We start from the raw sequence: 24,543 nt of genomic DNA, 5'->3' as shown, positions 1-24,543 counted from the left end.
TGGATCCAGATAATCTGTTTCATCCAAGAATCCCTGGAGCTGCGAGGCCACCACACGCTCTATTACCTTACCCAAAAATGGAATATTGGACACTGGCCGGTAATTATCCATTATGGAGGGGTTCAGGGAGGGCTTTTTTAACAAAGGCCTTACAACTGCCTCCTTTAGGCAACCTGGAACTCTGCCTTGGTGTAAGGAGGCATTAACCACTCCCCCCACCCACTCAGCCAGTCCCTCTCTGGCAATTTTAATAAGCCAGGAAGGGCAAGGGTCTAGCACACATGTGGTGGCTCTCACCTCTCCAAGGATCTTGTCCACATCCTCGGGCTGTACAAACTGAAAAGAATCCATCATTATTGGACAGACAGGAGCCAAAGTTACATCCCCTGAGACTGTATCAATTACAGCGTCTAACTTGATTTGCAAGTGGAAACTCTTGCGTAAGCAGGACAACTACATTTATTTATTTATTTATTTATTTCCTGCCCTTCCTCCCAGTAGGAGCCCAGGATGGTAACGTTGAATACAATACAATGCTTCAGATTAAAGAGGTCATTAAACTCCCAAACCCAAGTCTTAAATTTCTTCTCCACCACTCTCCAGAACGGGTTATTGGTCTCACCTGAAAGGTGGTTTTCCCAGGTATCATGCCATCAGAAGAGTATTAACACCACCTAGACAGGAATGCACAGGAGTCAAGACTTCAGCTGCGCCTTCCAGTCTTATCCCATGGTATTCCAGATAATTCACACACCGTACTCAAAGGAAAAAACAGAACAGCAACTAAAACACATTTCGACTCACAACATAATAGTAATATGAGAAAGCAGCCTTAGCAACAATTCGAAGAACAATTTAGAACAGTGCAACTTGAAAACAAATCACCATATGCAGATTGCATACTTCCAGACAGGATAGGCAACCTCCTGCCCCGCAGCAGGGAGGGCCCTAATGGCATACCTGGGAAAACCACCTTTCAGGTGAGACCAACAGTCCGTTTTCCCCAAGTAGCATGCCATCAGGAGGGTTGTACCAAAACAGTCCCAGGAGCGTGGACCCAGGCTGCCTAAGAAGAGGCCACACCTGTTGTAATATGCGCCTACTGACGGAGGCATCTGCAGAAGCATAACAATCTTCTTTATTTTGCCTAATGAAGGAATTTGGTGTAGACCAAACAGCAGCCCTACAAATATCTGCAATAGGAGCATTGGTTGAGAAGGTAGCCATATTTGCTGCCGACCTAGTTGAATGGGCTGTGATGTTTTGGAGGCACCAGAATTTTAAGGGGCTCATAGGCCAGGGTGATGCAGGTACATAGTCAATGTGACAGCACTGAACTGGTAACCTTCCTGCCCAATGTCCTTGGGTGAAAGGATATGAACAGAGATTCTGTCAGGCAAACATCCCTAGTCCTGGGTAGGCAGACTTTAAGGGCTCGAAGAGTGTCCAGAAAGTGCCAGGCTTTCTCAAGAGGATGACTTGGAAGAGGACAGAAGGAGGGTAGAATGATGTCCTGGTTGCAGTGGAAGGTGGGAGACACCTTAGGATGAAAAGCCAGATCTGTACGTAGCACCACAAAGTCCTTGTGAAACACACATAGGTGACGGGTGGTGGACAAATCCCCTAGATCAGAAACTCTGTGGGCAGAGGTGACTGCCACAAGGAAGAACACCTTGAAGGAAAGCAGGCGTAGCGAAACAGACCAAAGGGGCTCAAATGGAGGACACTGCAGAGCATGCAGGGCCTTCTGAAGACTCCAGGATGGGAACTGATGAGCTACTGGTGGCGGGAGAAGAGATGCCCCTTTCAGGAAATGTTTGACCAGGGAATGAGATCTGAGGGCAGCCTGGGTTGCGCTGGTCAGATGGAAGCCAGAAGGGTGCCAGCAGAATCACCTGGACCTGTTCCTGATAAGAGTTTCCAGATGGCCCATCCCATCAGAGGAACTGGAATGAAGGTGTAGAGGAGCCCTCTTGGCCACAGAGTTGACAACACATTGACTGCCTCTGCTCCCATTTGATGGTACCTTGCAAAGAACTATGGAAGCTGTGCATTCTGACACAAGGCAAAGAGGTCTACTGCAAAAGGACCAAACCGGCGATGCAGCTGATGGAACATCTTGAGATGCAATTTCCATTCCCAAGGCAAAGCACAAATAAGTAACGTTATCGAGAATGCCCAGAAGAGCGTAATGGCATTACTCTCTTTTTTCTATATCAAAAGAGGACAATACATCCCTTCGGCCTCGCAGGTTTTTACGGCTAAGGTTATAGCTCAAATGCTATATGGTTCACAGCTATGCGCCTATGGTAATTATGCCCCATTAGAATCCGTAACTAAATTTCTCAGAAGTATACTTGGTGTACCTAGCTGTGTGCCCAACGTAGTCCTACGGTTAGAGGTAGGGCTACTTCTTATAGAGTCCCATGCCTGGATGTATAGGATTAATTTCTGGTTGAAGATGGTATTTTCCCCCTTAGGACTCGCCCCACTGACGCTAACAGACACCTTCCAGTCAAAATGGAAACAGGCAGTGAGTAATAAATTACAAGCTCTCTGCTTTTCAATGAAAGCTGTTTTAGACCTAGGCTATTTCAAGGCTAAAGCAGCCATCTCCCAACGAATTAGAGACATTGATCTGCAAATCAACCTAAGCTTGGCTGCAGCATATCCCAATTTCTGGAGCAACGGGCAAGTTTTCTCTTCCACGAATTACCTAGTAAATCTGAATATTGCTAAATATAGAAAAGCATTTACGTTAGCTAGACTTAATGTGTTACCCTCTGTGGTGCTGGAAGGAAGATTCCAGAGAGTTCCCTACTGTGAGCGGATTTGCCCTTGTGATGCGGGGAAAGTGGAGACTGTGGGTCATGTTCTATTGTACTGCCCTTTTTACCGTGACCTTTGTGATATTTTTATTACTCCGCTTCTAGAAAAAATGCCCAGGGGTCCTGATGCCAGATATGTATACTATCTGCTAGCAGATCAGAATCCTCAGGTCACAACTAAGGTGGCTAGTTTTTGTGCAGCTGCTATTGTTTGTAGGAGGAAGATATTATCTGTATTTTAAATGTTGTTTTTTTACGCTGCATATTTCTGACTAGTGACGCAGTTTTAAAATTGTTGTCCTTTGGCCTTGTATTTTGTCTTATATCTGCTGGTCGATGACCAAAATAAATTCATTCATTCATTCATTCCCAAGGCAGGACCTGCTGCAGCAATGCTTAATCCACCACTGAGGTGCTCCGCCTTCAGGGAAAGCAGGTGGCATTTGGCCAGATTGAACTTGAGGGCTGATTCTGTTTGCAGAGTCTTTGATTGCGTGCTCCCCGATGGTGTGCAAATTGCCTTCATGCCCACACTGTCAGTCCGGATGAGAACATCAGCCAGTGAAAGCTTCTGATGAAAGTGAAGAAGGGCTAGCCACACAGCTTGTAGCTCTAACAGACTGATGCTTAGGGCTTGTTTTGATGCCATCCATGTGCCTTGAATAAAGAGGGAGTTGCAGTGGGGGCCCACCCCAGAAGACTGGCATCTGTTGTAATAAGGGTCCTCTCAGGTTCTTGAAAGTGAGTGCCCTTCAACAGATTGTCAGTCAGTATCTACTAACAAAATGACATCCATAGGAGCATCAGTCTCTCTGACAAGTAACATGACATCTGTTGTTCTCCAAGACCGCAGGTGACGAGCTATCTGGATGGTAGACACTATTCTTTCAGGAGAGGGGAAAAAATGCACAATTCATGTTCAAAATGGTCCCCAGGTGTTGTAGGCATTGTGTTGGATGCAGATGGCTCTTTTCCAGATTTACAAGTAAGCCATAGTTCCTCAAAGCTGCTAGAGTGAGGTGTACATGAACCTGAGTCTGTGCCCTGGTAGGCTTCCTCACCAAAAGGTCATCCAGGTAGGAATAGATGTGTATGCCCAGGAGACTGATATGCACTACACTCATGAACACTCTTGGAGTTGTAGAAAGGCCAAACGGTAAGGCCCTATACTGGAAATACAGTAGGGCCTCACTCATACGCTGGGTTATGTTCCAGACCCCCGCCAAAAAGTGAAACCCGCTGAAAAGCAGAATTCCGTCAATAAAATGGTGCCCAATGCCCAAAAAACACTGTAAAAGCGGAGCAAGCACCATATGAGTGGCGCCTTACTCTAATTGAAAGCTGCCGTATTAGCGGAACGCCGAAAAGAGGGGGCCCTACTGTAGTCCCAGCCATCAGCAAACCGCAGGAAACATCAATGTGCAGGGAGCATGGTGATGTGAAGACAGGCCTCCCTGAGATTGATAGAGGTGAGGAAGTCCCCTTCGTAGAGAGCTTCCATGATGGACACGAGAGACTCCATCTTAAAATAGCAGAGTCTGAGGAAAGTGTCCGGAAATTTGAGATCTAAAACTGCTCTCCATGAGTGATTTTTTTTGGCACAAGATGGGGTAAATGCCTGAGTAGCAGTCTTTTAAATCCACTGGTTCTATCACCCTTATGGAGAGTAACAGAGAGGTGCTCTGACATCACAGAGCACCTCTTCAGAGATTTGGACATGGGGGAGGGAAGAAATCTGTGAGGGGGAAGTTGTCAAAATTCTATGGAGTAGCCACGAATCATGGAGTCTCTTACCCAAGCATCCATGGTTATGTGTTCCCAAATGCTGGCAAAGTGGAGAAACCTGATGGTGTCAGTACTGGTGCTGTTGCCGCCCTCCCAGACTAGGGGCGGAAGGGCGCCTCAGACATCCGGAAAACTAGTGTTGAGAATGCATGGGGAAAGCGCTGCTTGTCCAAATAGCATCTTGATGGACAAAAATCCCAGCCTCTACCACTGGGCCTGAAATAGCTGCTGGTAGGGGTACAAGGAAGACCTGCGAGCAGCTTGACGATCCTCATGGCCAACACAGGCTTGCTCTTATCCTTAGGATCAACCAGCACTGCCTTGAGGGCTTCATCACCGAAGAACAGAGATCCAGAGCAAGCGGCCATTGAAAGCTGTGCTGTCAGCATCCCAATGGCACAGCCAAAGTGTACCATGAGCCACCACCCCTGTGGATATAGCTATAGCAACAAACTGCATAGCGTCGAGTGTCGTGTCGTCCATGAATGCTGCAGTCTTGTGTAGTTTGACTAGAGCCTTATGGAGCCAAACTGGATCAGGCTGAGGTTCATCCAGCAACTCACCTATCCACATCATGGACGCCCTGGTCATCAAAGAAGCAGCACAGGAGGCCTGAATTGCATATGCGGATGCATCATGATTCTTTCTGAGGGCAAAATCTAGTCCGCATTCTGAGGCGTCCTTGAATTGCGAATCCCCTTCTTTAGGGAGGAGAGATTTGGAGACAAGACTCGAGATGGGCCCATCCACTACTGGGACTTTTAGGAAATCTGTAAAGGTCAGAGCTAAAAATTTGTTGGGGAAAGCAGTCACCTGGTGAGTCTGGAGCAGATGGCCCCATTCCTCGTGTGCCAACCTATCCAGGGGATCCAGAACTGGAAAGGCAAGGACAGTAGACTTAGGTAACTTTAGCACCCTGGCACCCTTGCCAGGTGCAGGCAATGGTTCAGGGTCCAAACCTTCCAGCCCCAAGGTGGCTAGGGCCTTACAGAATAGGGCATGCTAGTCAGAGTCAATTGTGAGAGGTCCTCTTCCCCGTCTGACTCACCACTCTACTCGGCCTCCTCACCATCAGGAGTGATGACGGGATCCAATGGGTTAACCTCAGTATTGACGATATGTTGAACCCTTCCCCCGAGGAATGTCAAAGGGATTAGGTGATGATGCCCTTTGTTCCTCAGAAGGAGGCAGAGGACAAGTTTGAAACACAGGGTCAGGAGAAGGTTCAGCTGCAAGAGACACAAGCAGAGCATCTCTGAATTTAGAAAGGAAGGCCTGATTCAAGAGAAGGCTCTGCAGAGGAACATAAGGAGACTGGGGATCAAGGGATGCCTGTGGCTCGGAGAACTGTGAGGAAGCATGGGCAGTATGCTGAGCTTTAGAGACCACTTGGCAGGGAAGGAGATCAGGGGCCTTTCCAGAGGACTGGTCTGGAAACTCTTCAAATTCCTCATCTGAGGAGTCAACAGGACAGAGTGCCTCCAGCCTGTGTTGCCCAGGAGGCTGCTCCTCCACTATGGCCTCCGATGAGTCACTTCAGGAAGTAGGGGTGGGCTCTCCTCAAAGCCTTCTGTTTGGCCGAGAAAAACAACTTCTCGGTGCATTTAGAAGGCTTAGAGGCTTTGTGCTTACGAGATTTGGATTCTGCCAAGATCCGTGAGGTGGATGGGACTGATGGCTGCTGAGATGACTGCTGCTGCATGTCAGAATGCTGTTGCTCAATTGAAACATCCACAAAAGCAGCATGGGATGGCCCAGCCATGGTTACATGTACACAGTAGATGGGAGTGGTATCAGGTGTGAGATGGCTAGACTCCTGATTAATCAACACATGCACAGGTAGAGGAGTGCGGTGGATTAGCAAGGACAAAATTAACTATGGCAGAGGGGAACGGTTTGACCTCTAAATGCAGCCAAGATCAAAATTAACTGCACACAGTAGAGGGGAGTGGTTAGACCTCTAAACGCAGCCAAAAACACCAAAAACACACTTCAGCCCAAAACGTAGGGAAAAAAATTGCCCTTTTTTTTACTTCTGCCTTGTCTGAAGAGGAAAAACAGAAAGGAAGCAGGCACTGAAGGCGGAGCCAAAGGACAGGACAGGACAGCCAAGTACAGAATAGCCAAGAATTAAAAAAAACGGGTGAGAGGCAATGAGGGCAAGAAGGAACGAGCAAGATAGAAGGCTACAATAGGAACCAGAAGAAAGGAGCCATATACAAAAAGGGAGAAGCATGGGAAGGCTTGCAATGGTAGGAAGCAGAGAGGAGACAAAATGGTAGTCAAGAGAAGAGACTGTAAGACTACAACCAGAGACAGAGCCGTGAACTCTGGAGTGCGTGGGCAGGAGGCAGTCACTGATGGGACAATCTGCACCACTGGCTGCCACAGCTGAAGAGGCGATCCACGGCCACAGACTGGGATCAGGTGCCAAGGATGGGAAGAAAGTTGCAGCCTCCGGGCGACTGAGAGGAAAGGGGATAGTCGTGAGGTGGAGGGGCCACAGCAGCCACTGGGCAATAGGCTGACCCACAAGGCAGGAGGCTGGCCAGAGCCAAAGGGGCAGCAGGGATAAAATGAAAAAGAAAGTTGTTTTTAAAGCAAGAGATTAAAAGAAATAAGGAAACAACTCGTGAAAAAACAGGGACACAATACAGGAAAGAACTCACAAATAGAGCTGATAGCTAAGACAGGTAGGATCCAACTTAGGATGAAGGCAGGAATGGACTGGGATAAAACCAGAAGGGGCAGCGGAAGTCTTGACTCCTGTGCATTCCTGTCTTTGGACACTAGGTGGCGCTCATGGCATGCTACCTGGGGAAAACTAGATCTACCATATCATCCTGTTAGTGTTAATCATTTACCATAGAAAGAATGACTGCCTTTGAAGACAGTTTGGAAACTGCAGCTTGTGCAAAATGCAGCGGCCAGATTGGTCCAAACATATAAAACCGATTCTCGCCCGCTTGCATTGGCTGCCTGTATGTTTCCGAGCTCGATTCAAGGTGCTGGTTTTGACCTATAAAGCCTTACATGGCTTGGGACCACAATACCTGATGGAACGCCTCTCCTGACATGAACCCACCCGTACACTACGTTCAAGATCAAAGGCCGTCCTCCGGGTGCCTACTCCAAGGGAAGCTCGGAGAATGGCAACAAGGGAGAGGGCCTTCTCAGTGGTGGCCCCCAAATTATGGAATGATCTCCCTGACGAGGTGTGCCTGGCACCAACACTGTTATCTTTTTGGCGCCAGGTCAAGACTTTCCTCTTCTCTCAGGCATTTTAGCATGTGTTTTAAATTGTTTTAAATTTTTTAATTGTGTTTTAAATTGTTTTTAAAAGATGTGTTTTTAAATTTGTATATTTGTTTTAATGTTTTTAGTTACTGTAAACTGCCCAAACAGCTTTGGCTATGGGGCGTTATATACGCACAATTAATAAATGAATAATGACCACACATTCAACCGAAAGATATAAATATGGAAGTTATTTTTTAAGAAGCAAACAAGTTGCTCTCCTATGCATACACTCACAAAAATTAAAGTTGAACACATACTTCGTATTCTGGCCCTTAAAGCTGTCTTCTGATCAAATCCTTGTGGTTTTTGAACAAAACACTGCGAATCTAAAAAAGAGGATGCAAAAACAAATACATAATCACACTGGAAGTACAGTAATACCTCAGTTAACAAAGTACATGCATTCCTGGACATTATTTCTTTAACAGAAACTTTGGTACCAGAGGTAGGAATAGCATGGAAAGAACAGGGATAGGTTCCTACACGACAAAAAAGAAGAGCAGTTTAACAATTTGGAAAAGTTTTATTCAGAACTAACAGTACGCATGCCTGAAATGAAACAAACAGGTCAGGTAAGCCTTACATACAGACCACATGAACGCTTCTTCCAAAATGCATCCAGTCTTGCTGAAAAGATCATGGGCTGTATCCACCACAGTACTAAGTCATGGTCCCCATCAGCAAAAGGATTGTCCAACAGACATTGTATACTTGAGACTTTCAAAAAAGCTTTTGACAAAGACTCCTTACTGAAGACTCCTGACCAAATTTAGCAGTCATGGGATAAGAGGACAGGCCCTCTTATAATTCAATAACTGGTTAGAAATAAAGAAAGCACCTATAACAATAAAATGGACACTACTTGCAATGAAGAAAAACAATCCATGAAGCCAAGGATCTGTATTGGAACCAGTGCTTTGGGATCTGGAGTTAGGGGAGTGCAGTGAGGTTGCAAAATTTGCTGATGTCAACAAATTAAGCAGAGTGGTAAGAACAAAAAAGTGATTGCATGAAGCTCCAAAAGGATCTCTCCAAACTTGAGGAAGTGAGCATTAAAATGGTAATGGAAAACTTCAGTGTAAGCAAGTGTAAAGTGATGCACAGTGGGGCAAAAACTCCCAAATACACATATACACTGACTTAGTCTAAACTGGCTGGAACTGACCAGGAAAGAGACCTTAGGATTGTGATGGCCAGCTCAATTAAAATGTTAACCCCGCGTGCAGCTGCTGTGAAAACAGTGACCTCCATGTTGGGGAGCATAATGAATGGAACTGAAATAAACTGCCAATATTATAATGCCTCAATACAAATCTATGGTGCAACTGCACTTGGGATACGGTGACAGTTCTGGTCTTTGCACCTCAAAAAACTGTAGAGTTGGAAAAATGCAGAAAAGGGCAACCAAAATTATCAAGGGGATAAGCAACTCCCTTATGGGAAAAGGCTACAATGTTTGGGGCTTTTAATTAAGGGGGGAAGCAAGTAAGCACGGGTGGGGAGACATTATGGAAGTGTATAAAATTATGCATGGTGTGCAGAAAGTGAATAAAGAGGTTTCCTCCCTCATACGATACTAGAGCCAGAGGTCCTCCAAAGAAGCGGAATATTAGAAGATTTAGGACAGACAAAAAGAAGCACTTCCTACAGCACATAGTTAAACTGTGGAATTTGCTATAAGATGTACTGATGGTCACCAGCTTGTACAGCTTTAGAAGGGTTAGATAAATTCATGAAGACAAGGCTAAGTGGTTACTAGTCATGAGGAACTGAGGCAGCATGCCTCCAAATATCAGTTACTGGGGAATATGAGTGGGAGAGTACTACTATGCTCTGTCCCACTTACAGGTTTTCCATAGCTATTTGGTTGACCACTGTGGAAACAGCTTGCCGACAAGACTGGCCTTTGCCAACAGGGCTCACTCTGTGTTCTATTGCATGTCTAACTGCCACCTGTAGAAACAGGCTCGGATCCAAAGAAAGTCTCAGACAATGCACACAAAAGCTAATGGATTTACACACTTCTTCTATGCTGTAAAATGCTAACAGGGGGCCACAATGAATAGCCCTATATTGTATGTTACCTAGATTTCCAGAAAACTGCACAAAATGATCACACAGCACATAAACTGACACCCTGAAAGGAATAGAAAAACAGGCAACCGCTACCTTCCATTAGCTGGAATTTGCTTGTTGTCTGAAAATTATCGTGCCTATTCCCAGTTTTTCTCTCACTTTCCTCTTCACTTGCTTCACATTCTGAAAACATAAAAATGTTGAATCAGAGCTGGGGCAATACAACTATTTAACAGCATATTTATTGACATGCCCATCTTTAGGTTTCAGTTTTGGTCAGTCATGTTTTTCAACTAACACATTAAAATGAGTACAGTAGGACCCCACTCATATGGCAGGTTATGTTCCAGACCCCTGCCGAAAAGCAAAAACCGCAGGAAAGTGGGGCCCTACTGTATTCCAGCCACCGTGCTACAGCTGACAGCGATCAGATGTAGCATGCAAGCTCCCCTCGCTCCATCTGATCAGCTGTAGCGTGCAATCAGCTGTAGTGCAGGGAGCTCCAGCCACCGTGCTCCATCTGATTGTGCGCTCCATCTGATCAGCTGCAGTGCACAATCAGCTGTAGCGTGGGGAGCTCCAGCCACTGCGCTCCAGCTGATAGCGATCAGCTGCAGCACGGGGAGCTCGTGCACTACAGCTGATCGCTGTTAGCTGGAGCTCCCTGCGCTCCAGCTGATTGCCCCGATGGTGCTGCCATGTTAGAGGAATGCCAAAAAGCGGGGCCCTACTGTAGTTATTCTGAACTAAATGCCTCATATTTCAAGAAAGACATTTATTTATTAATTATTTGATTTATATCCCACCCTTCCTCCCAGCAGGAGCCCAGGATGGCAAACAAAAGGACTAAAAACACTTTGAATCATCATAAAAACAGACTTTAAAATAAATTGAAACAAAACATCTTTAAAAACATTTTTTAAAAAGCTTTCAAGCCATCTAAAAAAAGGTTAAAAACGTATTGTTTTTCAAAAACAGGCTTAAAAACATATTAAAAAGCAATTCCAACACAGACGCAGACTGGGATAAGGTCTCAACTTAAAAGGCTTAATAAGGCAACAAAGCTATAATTCAAGCATATGTCTGTGGTATCGGGGGGTTTCTGGTTTATCTGTATACTACAAAGGCTGAATTAATGTTTGATGTACATGAAGTTCAGCAAAAAAAAAATCCATTGGAATAGTGAATAAAAGGAATGTTCAAGAAGAAAAGGAAGCACCTCAAAAAACTAAAAGATGTGTTGTGTTATAAGGTTCCCCTGGTTATGCTCAGTTGGCAGGGCTACTTGAGAAACTACAGAGTTCATAAAGGAGGCAGGGAGTTAACTTGAATATAAGTTACCAAAGCTATTGAATGCAGGTAAGAGATCACTATTTACATAATTTATACCTGCATCTGCAACATAAATTTATGATCTCAGAGACAGCTAACAAAGTAATAAGACAATTTTTTAAAAATCAGTAATATAAGGCATACTAATTAAAATAATAACAATCCAAAGCAGAGAGTAAAGGTCATGACTGCATGAAGTTAAAAATATTTAAATTAGCACTTTTTCAAATCCTGGGAGAATCAAGATTTGTTTACCTCACCTAAGTGATAGCAATGAAGGTGCCAGGCTGGTCTTCATAGGGAACAGATTTCAAAGGCAAGACACCACCACTGAAAAGGCTCTATCTGGACAGAGGTCTCAGATAACTCTGAGAGGGAAGGTGGACTGATGCAAAAATGCAGCAGCTCAATAAATCTTAAGCCAAATATGATTTTTAAAGCTTAAGACCACTACACTGAATTGAGTTCAGAAACTTGCTAGAAGGTAGTAGAGTGGCCTCTACTAGTAGTCTAGTCAGTTCCACAGCATGGGAGAGGATACTCAGAAGCAATTATATCAACTGCTCTAGTCATTTCCACATTTCACAAAGTCATTGAAGTGTTGACACAACCACTAGCTATACCAACTGAAAACTCCAAAAACATGTAGCAATCAATTAGATTCCATCAGACCATATGAATAGATCCACCACCCCTGCAAAGGGGAAACATTACAAGCTTCAACCACAGCAGGTGTCTGACCAAAATAAGGGAATTAACTAGCAATCCCCAATATTCATACCCCACCTTCCTGTTTAGTTGATTACACTAGATCCAAAGTGTGACCTGCTACATGGGTTGGGTTGTGACTCATTGGGACAGAACCACTACATGTCTACTCAAACAGCGATGACAAAAATTATAATTATCTACCACCATCGAATCCTCACGGTAAGAAGCACCTCCTCCAACGTAAGCATGCTGATAAAATATCACCAATGAACACCATCCTCCAGGTGCTGCCACTATTTCAAATTAAGCACAGTTCCTCAATTATGCGTAGCTTTTACAGCATTTAGTCTATTGTTTTGTGGCAATAACCTTTTAAATAATATAGGCCTGGGATTTTAATCTCTGACAAAATGGCAGCATTAAAAATCAGACTGCTGTTTTATTTAGCTATCACTGTCTAGTAATGCACTTGGAAATGTTTTATTTGAAAAGGTGAGATATATATAAACTTGAGCTCTGCATAGCATTATCACAAACTGTTGCATTTCACAAGCCTTTTGGTCCCACTGTTTACATTTTTCCCTTTGTACCAGTGTGTATGTAAGAATGTATCTCCCTGTGAGGATAGCACTTCACACATCTACAAATGCGGCCTTTAGTCCAAAGAAGCTTATGCCACAATACATTAGCTTTAGAGTACCAGAAAACCATTTTTGTTTTAACAGATGATAATGGCTACTCTTCAGGAATTGAAAAGGAAAATTACCCAACCTGATTTATTCATTGTAGAGTCTCTGGCTTGGTCATAAGAAAATCCTGTTAAGAAAAGTAATTATTCATGAATCAATGAATACTTCTAATGAGAAGTGGGGAAAAAGGCAGGCAGTTTCTGATGAAGTGAGATTTCGCATAACTCTACAAGGAAAAATGCTTTTACTTCAGCTCTAGGTTCCACAATCCTTTTGGAAATGCAAAGCTGTATTTTTACCAGTATCAATAAAGGCACAAAAATTAGTAGCCAAGTGTCAGTTACAGAGGATGTGTTTGAACAATCAAATCCTGGTTTAATAATCCAGGACATGCACGTGCTTAGCCTCTTTGCCCCCCATCTCCCTTTGTGTGAGTGGGGCAGCAAGTCACAGATAATTGTAGCTTCCCATTGCATCTGAATAGGAAACCAATGACTTCCAAACATGCCACAATTTGAAGCCATCATCTACAGGAGACTTCCAAATCCTGACTTCCTTGGAAGCCATTATCCATAATCATAGTTTCTCAGTTCAGATATAACAAGGAGTTATGCTTAACTGTAACTCCCTGGCTTGTTTCCCTACCCATGCAAAATGAGCAGCAAAAAGGGAAAAAGGAGCTGCATGAAGCATGAACCTGAACTAGGACAGAATCTGAAACAGGTGAATAAAGTCACATTTCTTAATTTCTGAATATACTGTACACATGAATATATACAGTAGGGCCCCACTCATACAGCAGGTTAGGTTCAGACCCCTGCCGGAAAGCGAAAACTGCAGAAAAGTGGATCAGCTGTAGCGTGGGAGTCTGGAACCTAACCCGCTGATCGCACCAGAGGAGGAGAAGATCAGATCTTCCCTTCCTCGGGCGCGATCAGCTCGAGCAGGAGTCTGACCGCCCCTGAGGAGATCAGCTGTAGCTCGCTACAGCTAATCTTCCCCTCCTCCTGTGCAATCGGCTGGAGTGCGCGAGTCTGACCGCCCCTGAGGAGATCAGCTGTAGCACGCTACAGCTGATCTTCCCCTCCTCCAGCGCGATCAGCTGGAGTGCAGGGAGCTCCAGCCCCCCCCAGCTGATCGCCCCGCTCACGCCATATTAATGGAACGCCGAGAAGCGGGGCCCTACTGTACCTGCAAGCCTTGTACATATTATATCAGAGCACTACAGAGCTTGTCTCAAGACTGCTGTAGAAGGTGACATTTTACCTGTCCTTGGACTTCTTCTAATAGACGGTCGAACAAGTTCAGAGTCATCTGCAATTCCAAAGATGTTTTTATTCCCTGTTAAAGGAAACAAACTAGGAATGAAAGGAATTCAGTTATCAAGTAGCTCCTACCACCACTTATATACATCAATTTGAGAACACAAGTAGAATATGCAACCCATGAGCTCCTAATGACTCTGGGACAGTGATTGTGCATGTTTGGCCTTCACAAGTTCTATATACCTGTCACTTACATGTTACATTAAAGATATACAAGCAAGGCATTCTTGAAGATGTAATCAAAAAATGCTCCCAACTACCTGTTAGTCTCTCTTTCTCCCCACCAAATATTCACAAGACCATCAAAATCATCATCTGCTAAACTACTTTTTCCAAAGAACATATACCAATGACTATGAAACAAGTAAATGCTTCCAGGTTTGGAGCATAATCAAACAGGTAATAGCCATTAATCAGTATAATAGGCATTGAGGAAAAACAGATTTAAATTCATTTCAATAGTTACACCAATTAAGCAACTTTTTCTGACAACTAAAGTTTTCAGTACTAGTTTTTTACTTGTTTTTAAATGTGAACTTACTGACCCTAGGATGCTGGAGTAACAATAAAAGATAATAAAAGATCTTAAATAACGGGAATACGCCACTGGTATCCAAAGAAGCTTTATTTTCCTCTTTAAACACTTAGATAGCTAGTCTAAAGCACATGGCTAGATAGCATGGCTAGAGCACAAGTGGCGAAAGACATGCTGCAAGGCTGATTGGGCACAAGTAAAACATCATAACTGTGCCTACTGTGTGGTGGTGAGGGCGGCAAAGAAGGCCCACTTCCCTGCCTCCTTTACATCCTCAAGTTACCATGCAATGGATCTTTTTCGTATTGAAAATGGGGTTTTAGACCCTTCAGAGACCTACTGTGAATTGTCTGCAAGGCACTTTGATGATAAAGTTGCTTGCCTCCATAGCAATCTTGATGGCCCATCCACATCTACTGTAGTCGCCAATGAGATGCCCAGTACAACATCTGCTGCAACTTCTTCGGATCAGCTTCAGCTTATGCAGCCTGATGATGTGGACAAGGTGCTTGTGACAATGCGATCAGCAACATGTCCTCTCAGCCCTTGTCCTTCTTAGCTTATTAAAGGGGGCATGACGGAGTGGATGCAGGGTGTAGTCAACGCATCTTTGTAGAAGGGAGTGATCCCAGCCACCCTAAAAGAGGCAGTGATCTGACAACTCCTGAAAAAACCCCTCTGGACCCATTGGTTTGTGACAACTACCCCCTGGTCACAAATACTCCCTTTTTAGGGAAAGTGACTGAGAGGGTTGTGGTGCAGCAATTGCAAGTACTCTTGGATGAAACCGATTATCTTGACCCATTCCAATCTGTGTTCAGGCCTGGTTATGGGACTGAATCAGCCTTGGTCACCCCAATGGATGACCTTTATCTGGAGAAGGACAGGGGGAGTGCAACTCTGTTATTCTTACTTGATCTCTCAGTGGCTTTTTGATACCATTGACCATGGTATCCTTCTGAGCTGACTTGGTGGGATGGTATCAGAAGCACTGTTTTATAGTGGTTCTGATCCTATCTCCAGGGTCATTTTCAGATAACACTGGGCGATGGTCTTTCGCCCTCCTGGCAGTTGTGCTGTGGGGTGTTGCAGGGTACCATCTTGCCCCCAATGATGTTTAACATCTCTATGAAGCCCTTGGAAGTGGTCATCAGGAGATTTGGGGCAAGGTGTCAGCAGTACACCGATACCCAGCTCTATTTCTCTGTAACTTCTCAATCGGGAGAGGCCATGCAAGCCCCGGACCAGTGCCTAGACTCGGTGGTGGGCTAGATGAAGGCCAATAAACTGAGTCTGAATCCTAGCAAGATGGAGGTGCGTGGGTTGGTGGTTCCCTAGTTCAGATAATTGGTCAGTTGCCCTCTTTGGATGGGGTCATACTCCCTCTAAAAGAGCAAGTTTGCAGCCTGGATGTGCTCCTGAATCCATCTTTGTCAGCAGAGGCTCAGCTGACCTCAGTAGCTGGTAAGACAGCTGTGGCCACTTCTGGACTGGGATAGCCTGAATACTGTTGCCCATGCACTGGTAATCTCTTGGCTGAATTACTGTAATGCACTCTATGTGCGGCTGCCCTTGAGGTTAATCCAGAAGCTACAGCTGGTGCAAAATGCAGCAGTGTGGCTGCTCACTGGGGCAGGATATCGCCAACATGTCACCCTGCTGCTGAAAGAATTGCACTGGCTGCCCATTAGCTACTAGGCCAAGTTCAAGTTCCTGGTTTTGGTGTACACAGCTCTGTACAGCATGGGACCAGGATAACTGAAAAATCGTCTTACCCCTTATAAACCCAGTCGATCACTGTGCTCTGGAGGTGAGGGCCTCCTGCAGATACCATCTTATCAGGAGATCCATTCCATGCAACGTAGGAAGTGGACTTTCAGTGTTATGGGACTTACGCTTTGGAATTCCCTCCCCTTAAATATTAGACAGGTGCCATCTCTTATCTTTTCGGCACCTACTGAAGACCTTCCTCTTTCAACAAACCTTTTAAGTTAACACCTTACCTTAGTCTGAGTCTGTGTTGGAATTACTTTAACACATATTACAACAAAACATCTTTGACAATTTTTTTTAAAATCTATTTGTAAAGGTTTTTTTAAAGATGTTTCGTTTTAATATGTTTTAAAGTCTTGTTTTTAAGATGTTTAAAAGTGCTTTTAGTGTTTTGTTTGCCTCCCTGGGCTCCTTCTGGGAGAAAGGGCGGGATATAAATTTAATAAACAATCTTCTTGGTTTCATCAAGAAAAAAACTATGATGGCAATCCTAAATTCACTTTCCTGGAGGTAAGCTATATTTAACACTGTGACCTCTTGGCATGTCATGGCAAACTTTATTTAACAGTTTACTACAATGCATCAGTCATGCCCACTTTGAATCTCCCTACACAGGAAACCATAATCCCCAGGTCAGCCTCGTGTCAAAGCTGCAGGAAATGATTTGTTTCACTCAAGCAAGCGACAGGTAGTAAGCCAAGAACTAATGCTGTTCAGAGCAAAATAAACCACTATCCACAGATTGGACATAATGCTAAATCAGGGATCATTTTGTTTCGCTTATGTACTAGCAAGGAGGAACAAAATAAGCACTGTCAATGAGTTTGCAGTAATAATTAACTATGGTTTTACAGTCTTGTGCAACTGGGCCTATGACTTACTTTGAGAAAGCACACAGACAATAGGGCTACCTGTATCGCCAATGCTCAAAAGCAGAACCAAACGTAAGTATTCAACTGTGTTATGAACACTTGGTTATCATTATGATTATCACAGCAAGATGAATCATTTAATATGAACTGCCATTATCATATTTGAAGCCAAGCCAAGAAGTGTTATACCCCACTATTCACTTTTACTCTAGCAGAGCTCAATCAGTGCCTAATGCCAATTTCCTAGCTGAAAACAAGTTCTTTCCATCAGCCTGTGAATATAAAAACCAATATTCATTCTGTGACAAGACCATTCTGCCAATTTAACCAAGTTCAGATACGATATACATATACTGAAATAGCAAAAGCTTTGAGAAGATAACACACTGAGCAAACCCAAGGTTACCTGTCTGCAATTGTGTTTGGCCATTTGATTTTTTATTGGTTGTTTTGCTTCTAGTTTTGATTGGAGAAGGTTCATCTTCAAAGTACAAAAAAACACTTCAGAAATGAAATATTATGCCAACATTCATATGTTAAATAAAAATTTCCTAAAATTCCAAAGATGAAATAAACATACAGATTAAACAGTTCAAAATTTAGAACATTGGAAAGAACTTTATTCTGCTTTTCATTACTCAACGATTCCTAAATATATTTTCAAAGTAACCTTTTTCATACCACGACTTTCCTCACAACCCCTTTTTCTCAATCACTTAATTTTTGTTGAATGCAATTCTATCCCTTTGTGCATTCAGAATAGTTTGTTGAAAATGAGGAAAGGAAACCAAAACTAAACCTAAGGCTTGTTTCAGCTTGCAAAATTTATTCTCCCCTTGTCCTTCACACTTCCAAAGCAGAATTTAGATAGAAATTCTATGGAAGCTGCTAATTTTCACCTTTCAAGTAAACACTAACAGCTCAATCACATGTACACCTTCTCAGCTGCAAGCCCAACAATGGGACTTACTCTTAGGTAAGCATGAATAAGGACTGCAGCCCGAGGATATAACCATATGCACACTTCACTGGAAATAAGACCCCACTGAATACAGGACAGCTGTCTTCCAAGTAAACAGACATAAGATCAGCTGCAAAAGTCAGTCCCTCCAAATAAGCTGGAATATGCTTTTGCTACAGTCCAAAAACATGAAAGAAGCACGAGAGAGAGATAAAAGCACAACTTGGTTCTAGCACCCCATCTTTCAACTTTTAAAGCTGTTAAAGGTTCTACAGAGTTTAAAAAAACCAAAACATTAAAGGGTTCCAATAGCTTTAAGCAAGCAAACCAGTATTTATGAAATGTAAAGCATTTTCCCCACTATTCAGCAAACAAAGGCTCCCAGAGCAGCTCAGAAGTGTCAATGATAATGCCTAAGCTTTAGAGTCTCCTAAAGCTTTCATAACAGATGTCAATTAGCTATTTAGCTGAAAGCCTCCAATAGTGAAGTACACTAACTGGCTGAGACATGCTGCAAGAATAACTCAAAACTAGATTTTAAAGGGGGATGGAACTGGCAATCCCACCCCATATATACGGTCTGCCTAGTAATCATCGCAAGACGTCATCCTAAGAGTCGGAAATGACTCGTGCTACAAGTGCGGGGACACCTTTACCTTTTTTTAGATTTTAAAAAAGCAATTGAGACTCCTTTTCTGCAAAAGTAAGCACTGAAAGACAGGGGGAAAGAGAGCAAGCCTTTAAACCGTACGATCAAAACTCTTTATGGGAGAGCATCTATTTTACATTAAGATTCAGCTTACACAGACTTTTTGGGTTTAACCAATACCATTTACAAGTGCAAGAACTGTCACTGTGTCTCTCACATAATGACACACCAATCCACATTGCACATAGCTGCTCAAGTCACCTCTACTTCCTTTGCTGGCAGTTACACGTCCTTCATCCTAGCTAGACAATGGATGTGGTCCATTCATCTGGACAGTTACAATGGAGAGGGAGGAGAAGCAGAGAATTGCCTTTGGGTGGCAAGAAGACTGAACACCTTTTGTCCTCTTCCACTTTCGTAATTGTAAGCCAGATGTCCACAACTGGAAACAATCCAGCCCTCCCTCCTTGTGTCCCCTACCTCACCCCAATACCATTATAGACACAAAAGAAGTGCGGCCAAAGGGATGTCTATGACAACAGAAACTAACAAGGCACTTCAGGTAGAGGTGGGGAAACAGATGTCTGACTCTCAACTCCCATCAGCCGCTATGCCAGCATAGCCAATGGTCAGGGATAATGGGAGCTGCAGTCCAACAGCATCAGCAGAGCCGTATGTTTCACGTTCCTGTTTTAGTGAAATGGGTTCATGTGCTGGCCCAATACCTGCCCCCCTCACTTCTCAAAAGCAGTTACTATCCGAAAGAGTAGCCTTCCAGGGCCAGTCCTTCCAAAAGCACTATACTGAACTAAGAAAGAATTGTTGCGGGAGAGGCTGCAGAGACAAATCCCATCCCCACCACGTCCACTTCTCCTTTAGCCCACCCGCAAGCACAGCCTTTTAATTAAACCGCACAGGAAGCTACTGAGAGTTGGGCGCAGCCGCCTGGCCAGCCAGGTCCGACACAGCGCGCTCTACGCTAGCGAAGCAGCGGCTCACCTTCCGAGGAGCCAGCCGAGTCGTCTCGTGGGGGCCGCGGATCCTCTGCCCTCTTCGGCATCCTGAACGGCGTTGGGGGGTCCCACTGGGCAGACCGCAGGCTGTACGGCGCCGCCCGAGGCGCTTCCTCGTTCAGTTCCACTTCCTTCGTCAACGTCAACTCCTCCTCCTCCTCCTCCGCTGCCCTCATGCTCTTCTGCCTCCTGACCGGCGTCCCAACCGTGTGCAGCCGCGGCGGGCTCCCTTCGGCCGAGTGTTCGAGCACTTCCTCGGAAAACCTCACTTCTCGCCGCCCCCCGCGGCGGCCTCCGACCTGGTAGGCGGGAGTCGAGGTGCGGCATACAAACCCGCCGCCATTTTGAGAGGCGATTTTCCTCAGGGGCTCCCTGGGCGTCACGTGACAGAACAGCGGGCTCGCCAGCCCCCCCCTCTCGCGCTGAGAGTCGGAGGACGCCGCCCGCTTCCCCCCCAGCATGGCCTCCTCCCTGGCACGACCCGACGGAGCAGAAGCCTCACTCTGGCCCACTGCTGGCTGCCTTCACCCCGGCTAACACACAGAGCGGCTGGGGAGAAGTTGCTTCCCCGGGTGTTTAATGTTGTCGTCTCCTCTGCTTTAGATCCCCGCTCTTTCTAGCGCATTGCCCTCACCTTTCTTTATTTCTGACGAAGAGCCGAAAGAACAGCGCAAATAAGTTATTTTCTCTCTTTCCTCTTCCTCGCTCTTATCAGTTGCTGTCCCAAAATATTACTTGCTTTCTCTCTCCTTGCCCCCTGCTCCCTGACGTTCCGTTATTTCCCCTCTTCCGTATCTCTTTTCCCTTTCAGAAGAAAACGACCTACGCAACGCACACAGCTTCCCTTGATGAAAGCCGATTTGGTCCGCTCCAGGCTGCTACTTTTGATAGGCAGCTGGATCCTGAGCCTGTCATCGGTGCCTCCGCGTCTCCCCTCCCATCTTCCTGTGGGAATAACAAACCAACCAGAGAGCTGGAAAAGGCTCCGGGCAGCGACTTTGTAGTGGTTGCCAAGAGAAGTGTGCTCTCAAGCGAAACAAGCCACGGCCATTCTCCCAAGCGGTGCTTAATCCCGGAATCGGCAAATGAAACGAACGCCTGGCCCAGCAGCTGCTTGTAAAACCAAATAGGTCACTAGGAAGGATTCAGTTTTTAAAGCACCCGTCTGTCTTGATTCCTACAAGCCTGTTAAACCATCTTTCTTTGTAAAGTATCATGTACGTGGATGGCGCTATATAAATATAAATTGTTTAATATTAAGATCAGGTTGCATAACTTACGGCATTTGAGCTCTTACATTTAATTTTACTCAAGACTATTAGCCTAGTTAAAGTCAAAGTTAATATACAAAATCCTTGCAGGTTCAGGGCCTCAGTATTTTTTGCAGCTGGGACATCTCAGTTTAGAACAATAAGACCATAGATCTACAGTGTTAGTAAATATTAAGTACAACTGCATTCCAAACCCTGCTAGACTTAACAAAGGTATAAGATTCAGTTAACAAACATCTGCCGAAGTGTAAAACACAGCCCAAATGATGAATGTAAAGCATGTATCAGGAACATTGTATAATTTTTCATGTAATAAAGTGTTTGGAAGTGCTACCAATGCATATGTGTTTGCAGAGCAAACCTATGCATGTTCACTCACAAGTCATCCTATTAAGTTCAATGGATATTACTCCCAAGTAAATGTGCATAGGTTTGCTGCTGCACAAAACAATCTTATACAAGTCTATTCAAAAGTAACTCCCATTCAGTTCTCTTCAAAAAACTAGATTAGGAGACCTAAATACACTTACTAGGGAATAAAGTCCATTGGACACAATGGGACTTAACCTCTGAGCAAGCATACACAGGACTGCACTCTTTATCTATCTAACTTCCCCTTTCTCTGTTGCTTGTTGCTGTCTTCCCCATGGTTGAAACTATGAGTTCAGTGCAGGAACTTCTGCAGTTTTGTAAAGCACTATGTGCATTGCTGGCACTATTGAAAATTACAGATTTCTATTTTCCTCAGAAGACCTTGTTACTTCACTTCTCTCACATGCTTTGCTATCATCATTATATACCTCCCCACCCATAATTTCCAGAGATGCCTTAAGTTTGATTAGTTCAGACCAACCTTCCCCAGCTTGATGCTCTCCAGATGATTTGAGCTACAACTCTGATGATTGGCCATGGTGGCTGGGGCTGATAGGAATTGTAGTCCAAAACATCTGGCGGGCATCAGGTTGGAGAAGGCTGCTTCAGACCATGCTGCTGCCACCTGCTATACAGCACTTAAGCAGATCCAAGGCAGGGCACCACACTAGGGTTGCCAGGCTCAGGGCCTGATAATTATTCTGTATCTTTAAGAGAAGAGAAAATTCAGCCAAGTGCAGGTTTTCTTGCAATAGTGTAATGGGAAAAACCACAAGGTGAAATTCTCCCTTCCCCCTGAACAACGTTTAAAGATACAGAAGACCTCTTGGAGGCTGGGCCTGGCAACCATTGTGTTCACTGGAGCTTTTTCTCAGGGATGTATGCATTAGATTGCAGCCTAAAGCATGTACAGTATTGTGCTCTTAGACTGCAGCCCTAAGAACGCTTCATAGGGGAATAAGGCTACAATGCTATGCACATTGGACACAAGACTAAATTCTGAGTAGACATGAATGGATTGCATTGCAAGTCCCAGAAAGAGCTTAACAGACTTACTTCTGAGTAGACATGTTAGGATTGCACTGAATGCTCTGCTTCCCCTCTTGGACTGAATTCATACCCACATAGGAGCTGTTTTTTCCTATTTAAATATTTTTTTTAAATTGTTTTGTCCTGGATTACAAAAAATTCTAACCCACAAATTCCTTCTGCTGCCCAGAAACATGCATTTTTCATATTAATTTTGATATTGTACAGAGGACTGATTGAAATAGGTGACATTTCAAAAACCTCCTGCACATACAATTGTGTCAGTTCTATTCCTGTGTGTTAAACTCCTAGTAATGCCTTTCTCCCTAGTTCTTAAAAAGGTGGTGTATTATTGGTAATTATCTTAGCTGCCAGTGAGAGAGCCTACTCTTTTTCTTGTGCATTGAGAAATTTTACCCTGGAGTGGTTCTATGACTAGCAAACATAAGATTTGTCAATGAATTAAACAGATTCAGGGAGGATAAAGGTATCAAAGTAAGAAGTCATGATGGCTATAAATTCACTAATAGGCAAAAAAAACCCTTGCAGTTTAAGAATGTACCTATAGCCAACAGATATTTCTATCAAACTTTAAAAAGCAGGGAAATTGGGCAGCTATAGTGAATGCACCAGGGGAGCAGAAGACCTGACCTCTCTGAGATATTGTACTGCCCTACAAATTGATCAAAATGCAAACACAATTTGGGTTGGTCTTTCACAGTCCAATCCACTTCCTGTGTAGCTTGGAAGAATTTGGTAATATGCCTCTGTGCAGCATATGGTGAGTGGGGGCAACACCTGCCAACTCCAAAGATGGAGAATTACATTTTTGTATGTTGGTGTTCTTCTTACTTTGCTTTTTTCCTGTGTTACTACTGTTTCTATAGAGAATCTAACCTAGAAACATATATTTCTCTCATCATCCATCCTAGAAATCTGTGTCAAATTTATTTTTATTAATTTCAAAGCCTTTTTATTGGTTAATGTCATATGATGGTGAAGACAGCCTTTTGTGTATAAACTAGAGATTATGTTCTGTTTCTATTTTGGGTGCATTAACAGTTGAATCTGAAACTGCACTTTGATGTAAAATCAGACTTATTACAATATGTTACTACATAAGCAATGAATCTAGCTGTTGGGGGGGGGAATTAACTTGGCCTGCCCAAGATACATGTTTTCAGCCTGCTATGCTTAAACCACTTCACTTCAGGAAAGGTGGTCATGGTCAATTAAAAACATAGAGCACGCCTAGAATTTTGCTAGAATATATTTCACCTCCCACTGTTTTATCTTGTGCAAACTGAGACACTCCTCATGTCCATTGGAAACTATTCTGCAGCATAGTCAGTGCATTATTCCACAATTGTTTTGGGATATTTTTTAGTGTTGCTGTACTTCACATATTCACAGAAACAGAAGCAAAAGAAAATGATTTACTATAGCAAACTTCACTAAAATGGCAAAGTAAATCAAACATATTTAAAATGAGTATCTGAACTCTAGCAACTCTCTTAATATTGTTGCTTCCTCCCTGCTAAAACAAGAACAGCACAGCACATGTCTTGTTTCTGTTATTTGGGCTGATTGCAGGTGTTGCCACCACTCACCATATGCTCAGAGGCACATGTTACCAAATTCTTCCAAGCTACACAGGAAGTGAATTGGACTGTGAAAGACCAACCCAAATTGTATTTGCATTTTGACAAATTTGCAGGGCAGCACAATACCTCAGAGAGGAGGTCAGGTCTCCTGCTCCCCTGGTGCATTCATTATAGCTGCCCAATTTCCCTGCTTTTTGAAGTTTGATAGAAATATCTGTAGGCTATAAGTATGTTCTTAAACTGCAAGGGTTTTTTGCCTATCACTGAATTTCTCTGCTTTTTAATCCAGGACGTAAGAAATGGAATCCTGTGCAAGTTTGCTGAGAATGGATCGATCATTTGCATGCTTATTGAGTTCAGTGGAATTTACTCCCCTGCAATCATTCTTAAGATAGGTGAAACAGACCACAGGGTATGG

At 43.9% G+C, this 24,543-nt stretch overlaps 1 protein-coding gene across 1 annotated transcript in view; it reads right to left on the bottom strand.

Moving 5' to 3' along the window:
* Positions 1-21,045, bottom strand: part of LOC133388077 (torsin-1A-interacting protein 1-like) — a 30,246-nt gene extending 9,201 nt beyond the window's left edge. Inside the window, exons 1-6 of the mRNA XM_061634251.1 lie at positions 19,836-21,045; positions 17,633-17,707; positions 13,988-14,062; positions 12,804-12,848; positions 10,083-10,172; positions 8,171-8,239 (exon numbers count right to left, since the gene is read on the bottom strand). Of these exons, the coding sequence (XP_061490235.1) occupies positions 8,171-8,239; positions 10,083-10,172; positions 12,804-12,848; positions 13,988-14,062; positions 17,633-17,707; positions 19,836-20,310 (829 nt within the window). The 5' untranslated portion in view covers positions 20,311-21,045. The remainder of the gene's footprint in view (positions 1-8,170; positions 8,240-10,082; positions 10,173-12,803; positions 12,849-13,987; positions 14,063-17,632; positions 17,708-19,835) is intronic.
* Between the last annotated feature and the right edge of the window lie 3,498 nt (positions 21,046-24,543).

The sequence above is a fragment of the Rhineura floridana genome, chromosome 6 (genome assembly GCF_030035675.1).
Source record: "Rhineura floridana isolate rRhiFlo1 chromosome 6, rRhiFlo1.hap2, whole genome shotgun sequence".
Lineage (NCBI taxonomy): Eukaryota > Metazoa > Chordata > Lepidosauria > Squamata > Rhineuridae > Rhineura > Rhineura floridana.
The sequence above is the reverse complement of the archived record's forward strand: the minus strand, read 5'-3'. Positions and strand labels throughout refer to the sequence as shown.